General features: G+C 39.5%; 2 protein-coding genes across 2 annotated transcripts in view; both read left to right on the top strand.

Annotated features, from left to right (window-relative positions):
* The window catches only part of LOC140323449 (zona pellucida sperm-binding protein 4-like), a 53866-nt gene that overhangs the window by 43832 nt on the left and 3933 nt on the right, over positions 1–6101 (top strand). The gene's annotated exons all lie outside the window — the stretch shown is intronic.
* The window catches only part of LOC140324846 (zona pellucida sperm-binding protein 4-like), a 4427-nt gene continuing 2094 nt past the window's right edge, over positions 3769–6101 (top strand). The window contains exons 1-4 of the mRNA XM_072402973.1: positions 3769–3928; positions 4697–4818; positions 5577–5670; positions 6026–6097. Of these exons, the coding sequence (XP_072259074.1) occupies positions 3769–3928; positions 4697–4818; positions 5577–5670; positions 6026–6097 (448 nt within the window). The remainder of the gene's footprint in view (positions 3929–4696; positions 4819–5576; positions 5671–6025; positions 6098–6101) is intronic.

Here is a 6101-nt window from a genome sequence, read left to right as displayed (position 1 = left end):
ATTAAAGTATATAATAATATATGTATATACATATATATCTATAAGAAGCAAACAAGAAAGTGTGAGATTTACTCCCAGGTGGCTCTTCCGTTCAGGTCTCGTAAGCGTTTACATAGGCGCCTATGTAGAGGAGCTGAACTCAGTTAACTCTTGCCCAACAGGAAACAAATAAGTCATTTTAAAATATGCTTTTTTTCTTAGCGAATATAGATGTTTTAAACACTTGACCAGCAAACTTTTTTTTTAGGGCTAAGGGTAATATATGTGCCATTAGAAAGAATGCTTTTTTAGGGGAACAGTGACTTTTAATGCAAGCTCGCCAGTGGATGCACGGCTCCAGCAGCGAGATCATTTCTGTTACTAACTTCCACAGGAATGCGCCAGCACCTGAAATTTAGTTGGTGAACTGAGCAAAGGCTTTTGATTTTGGATGGCAAATACGAATGCTGAACCGAGACTCCGATTTTGCTTAGTGAATCAGGGCCCATATATCATTAAATGACCAAGTTCATTCACCACAAACTTACCAATACTATCTACTTTCTATCACCACATTGACTCTTTGTACCTCTTTCATATATCCCTATGGATATAAACTTCAAATTTTTATAGTTTTGTAAGACTTTACTGTAATGATTCACATATTGACTGTTAATGCCATACTTCATTACTCATCAGTTACTTTATAAACCACATACTACAACCCCATATACTGTAGGTCCTTGCATCCGCTGGTCAATTCCCCCCTGGAACCCCCCTGGCTGCCTGTGGGACTTGCAGGGGACGGGGGTTCCACTGCTATATGGCCCTTCGGCTGATGTACAGCACACACTGTGCTGGCCATCTCGTCCCCTGTATGATCTGCCCTATGTCAGGGCGGATCACCCAATAAGGTTGAAGGGAGCGGTTACACTTGTTCCGCCCCCTTCTCCTGCATTGTGGAGCCCCGCTGAGGGTATTCTCCTGCTTGTGTGAGGAGGGGCTGGGTTGCTGCCCACAGCAAGGGGGCGCTCTCCCCTCCTCCCTCCTGCTCTTAAAGATGCCACCTCAGGAGCCCACAGTAATAGAACAGCCCTGCAGGCTGCTGCTTTTTCAGCCCCCCACTGCTTATTCCTGCAAATAGACCGACTGACACCATTCAGGGTTAACCCTTAAAGGTTAAAGGCTGCTGCATTTTCCAACCTGGAAACCCTGGATTACCCTTAATACTTACAAAGAGAAAGGTAAACTCTTAATAAACTTCTGTAATACCATGGATATTTTTTAAAATATACATGTTAATAAATTCTTTTATATACTAAATCTCTGATACTTACCCATTTTTAGGCAGACACTTTCCCATCTGATTCACTACACTACCACCAAGAGATTTGATCTATCATATCCAGATTCAAACAGTTTGACCTTTACAAGTGACTCAACCCAAATCCAATGGGTAAACCCTCATTTACCTTAAAATATCGAATTGACCTCACTATAGATGTATTATATCTACAAATAGACTTTGAATGATTTAATTTATAGAAGGGTTCTCTCTTTCAACTGACAGTTCTAAGGAAGATACCCTTCTCCTCATATATTTACTACATTGGTCGACAGATGCAGGGACCAACCTTCACCGCACCCATGAAATATTTGTAAATTGTGCTAAAACTTCTAACAAGAGTATAAATTACTACTTCAAACCTTAGGTATGTACTGCCGCACCTATTGCTATCCTTTGAAAATACCCCCCTTTAATATATGTATACCTAATCATACTCATATGATTCATACTCAGCATTATCATCAGCAGCAACTACATATATACACCCCCCCGTGGGGCATGTTCCTAACTTCGGGTACGCGAGTAACAATATTATTTTATATCCATATATGCTACTTTGTTTAAACATTAGCATTTCATGCCTCCTTAATTACTGTCTGAATTAATTACTTTGAACGAATCAGTCTGAACGTCCCCAAAGGTATTTTTTTGACTTTAGTCACACTTACAAATCATTGTTTAATATTTTATGTCCTGAGTATGCCTGTATATCATGCTACAACTGTATTCAATTTATGATGTATTTATTTGGATTTATTATTATAAATGCTTTTTTGTTATGCCACCCTTGACCTATTACACTTCTATACACAACAGACCGATAAGCATGCACTACTATCTATCCCTGAGGAAGCCCTTTGTGGTGAAACGCGATGGATCACTGCGTGCTACGGCACGGCTTAATGAACAGTTTTATGGTTATGTGTAATACTTTATGACAAAATCCATACTATATAGTATGTATAACTACTCTGCGCTGTGAAATGACTCTTTGACAGAGACGAAAACAATATATTTTTATGTGATTTGATGGCTTATGTACTAAATAATTTATCAATACACTTCACTTTTTGCATGAAAAACCTATGAGCCTCAAACCTCTTTCTTTCTTCTCCATTTATACTGGGATTATACAACACCAACATATAACATTGACTATAACCTAATTAACCAACAACCTAATCCCCCCCTTTTAATACATATCTATAACCACAATATCCACAATGTTATCAAACTCCAAACTCTCGGTTATACACCCAAACAACAAGGCTGCAGGACTCAGAAGGCAAAATCCGCACCCAAAAGGAATTTAAATCTTCCATCATCTCTACCCTGGCCCCCAGCTGCCCAGCACCGCCTCAGGAGCCATAATCATCCGTTCACCAAAGAGGATCCCCCCCATGCCAAAATCCACCACTTTTCCAATGCACTGGATCCTTGCCTTCCAAGACCCCAACTGCTAAGACAAATCCAAATAGCAAATTCTAATAGAAGGGGTGGGCTTTCTTCCAACAGAGGGCCTCCCACTAACATCCAGCCCCTTTTAACTTGTCCTATTCCTCATCCCCTCCTACCCCACACTCCACACTACCACAGCCCCTTCTAGCATTACTTCAATTTATTAACACCTTAACACCCCTGGGCTACTTTCTGCACCCCGTCATGTAGGCCCTGCGCCTAATTTCCACTCAAATCCAAACAAGTCTAATTAAGTCCACTCCAGTCCACTGCACTCAAGTCCACTTAAGTCCACTACACTTAACTTAAGTCCACTTCATTCCAGTCCACTTCCCTGAAGTCCACTTGTCTACTCCACTTAAGTCTACTCAAGTCCAATCCACTCCAGTGGGGTAAATGAAACTGCCCATCACCTGATTGGTGTTCTTTAATCACAGTATACCTGGGCTCTCTACCTTTACATCTACAGTATTCCATTGCACCTCCCTTAAGTCCAATCGGCAACTCTCCACAGATGTCCAGCTTAGTGCGCCACAAAAGTGCACCTTACTACTCTACAGAAGGTGATTGAGTTTCCCGTTGACTTGAAATACATCAGAGTGCATTTGTCTCAATGCTTATGATAGATCAGGCTAAGTCTGTGAATGTGCAAACTGCAGCGTTTTTAAAATATTTAAAAAGAACCAAATCATGATTCACATGATAACGCAAGAAGTGTCAGTTGTTTAAGTGATATAATTTTTGATTTTTCTCTTGGATCCCTCCATATACAAATCTGTGAAATATTAAACACAAAATACTACTAAAAATGTTCACCTATAGGTTATCAGCTACAAATGAGTTAAATGAAACTGCCCCTCACCTGATTGCTGTTACTATCACAGTACACCTGGGCTCACTACCATAGCTGTCCAATCACTTTACTGATTCAGCATATAAATAGTGAATTTCACCTAGTGCTGGTATTGGTAGCTGCTGGAAAGATGGTGTTGGCTCTTGTGGGGGTGCTTTGGCTCTGTGGTTTTGTGGCTGGTAGTTTGGATTCTTGGGATGATCCATCCCGCTTGCGCTGTGGGTATGATTACATGCAATATTCTCTTCCTTCTGTTCTGGATGATGCAGCTTTTGTGCTCTCTGTTATAGGTGAGTAAAAGTAGCATTTACTGTTTTCTAAAATAAATGTTACTTGTTTTTTGTGGATCTATCATTGTAGATAAGTCTTTATAAAAAAAGGAATATACTGGTCAGACTACAGAATGAGCTTTAAATGAATGGGATCAGGGTCCTATTAGACAGCAGTGCAGGTTGTTTAATATACAGCAACCCCTTTCACTTTTTGTAAATGAGTTGCATCTCCATTGTTATAAGACTTTACTGTGGGGAGGACTTTCAGCCATCCCAAGACTTGCCAACCCCACACCTTTCTACCTCTGTATGGATTTGGGGGGTCATAGTTCTACGCTTGTGCTATAACTAGCATGCTGAGGTCTTGGCGTTAATGCTTGATTTTTGGAACACAAAATGATGCATACTACATGTAACGCTTAGATTACTGTTTTGTCCGTCAGACTATTGCTAATGCAGTCACCACATCTAAAGTATAGATTGATGCAATATTTTTATGTATGTATGTATATGGCAGCAGACAAGGGTCTAACCTTTCTCTGCTCTATTTATAACTAAAAGTTTTTACATTTAGATAAGACCTAATAATGTTAGCTTCATTCCCTAATATGTCCTAAATTAAAAGGGGTTACAGAATAAAAATAAACACATGCTAATAATAATAATCAGGTGCCCTAAACCTGCAGTTGTCTAGCAATTTCTGAATGTTACTTGTTTTTGTGCATGTAACTTTAAAAAAAAAAAAAAAAAAAAAAATTGCCTAAATTTTATTTATTTTTTTTAAAGATTCTAATGGAAAACCTCACAATCTGCATAATAGCTCTGCCTGTGGCACATGGGTAGGACAGCATTCTGATGGCTCTATAATGGTTACTGCTTCATTTAATGGCTGCTTTGTCAAAGAACAGGTAAGCTGGTCAAAATAGAAGCAACTGAATTGCCTCATAGAAACCCTTCTGGTTGCAATGGGAAAGGATAAGAATGATGGCTGATCTTGGGGTCCAGGTTTTTAGCTAAGCTTCAGTGTGGCCTGCATTGTTTTGGATTATATTGTAAAACAAAGGTGGGCTTCTTCTATGAGCATTGTTGTGAGGGTTTCCTTACATTTATCTATTGGAAAGTTTATGAACTAAATAGTGCAATGTTTTTTTCAATGTTCTCCATCTTCTGTTTGTGTGCCTTTATTTACAGTAAATTTAATGCTGAAAAAGTTCTCAATATGGCAATAAAACATGTCCTTCACTGGGGGGATTTCTCCTGTTGCTGGACATCAGGGTGTGGAATGGGTCAATTTTACACTTTATCCCCAAGGTTTTGCCTGTTTGAAGATAGTTACCTAATTTTACTGATTGCCTGAAGGATTCATCTTTTGTGGGAAATGGGTAATAAAATGGCTTTCCCACTGACTCTAGCCTAAAGATATCATTTTACCATGATTTTCAAAGCAGTATCTGACTTCTGTTGCCCTCTAATCCAATGTCAGAATAGGATACTCAGAAAAGTTTCTAATTTGAATAGAGACTTGTTCTGAAATCTACACCTTTTTAGTTTCTTTAAAAGAAACTGCTAAAGATTAGTGGCCGGGGAAGTTGCTATTAGACAGAGGCTAAAGTGTGTGTGTGTGTGTGTGTGTCTGTCAACTTCTTAATGTCTAATCTGATTTCAGGAAGGGGAACACATGATGACCATGAGTCTAGACGTTCTCAGTGATGGAAAACCCCAGTACCACAAAAAGGATCTCAAGTGCCCACTTCTTCCAGGTGAACTTTGGCTTAAAAACTGAATTTGATTACTGGAGCTTTCCAAGTGGGGAAAATGACCACAGACACAGATCTGGGGTGCATTACATGAATGTGAACCATGCATCTTGTTTCAGTAATTTGCCTTGCTTTGCTTGCATTTTTTTCATGTTTGGGCCTGTATAATAATGAATTCCAGAGATCTGGCCTACCAAATGACAAATCTTTGGCCAACTAACACCCCATTTGTTGGGATTACATACCATCTCTGCTGAATGCAGTCTGTCAATAGGACCAATAACATGAAATAGGGAGGGAGGGGTGTGTACAGCATTTCCCAAATTGCTGCCTTGTACTAACTATAATTTCTCCAAAGCAATGGATGCTCCCAGTGTTGATGAATGTGCTGCTATCCCAAGAGCTGACCGTATTCCATGTGCTAACACAAGTGT

Source organism: Pyxicephalus adspersus, chromosome 2 (assembly GCF_032062135.1).
Source record: "Pyxicephalus adspersus chromosome 2, UCB_Pads_2.0, whole genome shotgun sequence".
In the NCBI taxonomy this organism is placed as follows: domain Eukaryota; kingdom Metazoa; phylum Chordata; class Amphibia; order Anura; family Pyxicephalidae; genus Pyxicephalus; species Pyxicephalus adspersus.
Note: the sequence above shows the minus strand (reverse complement) of the source record. Positions and strands in the feature narration are given on the sequence as shown.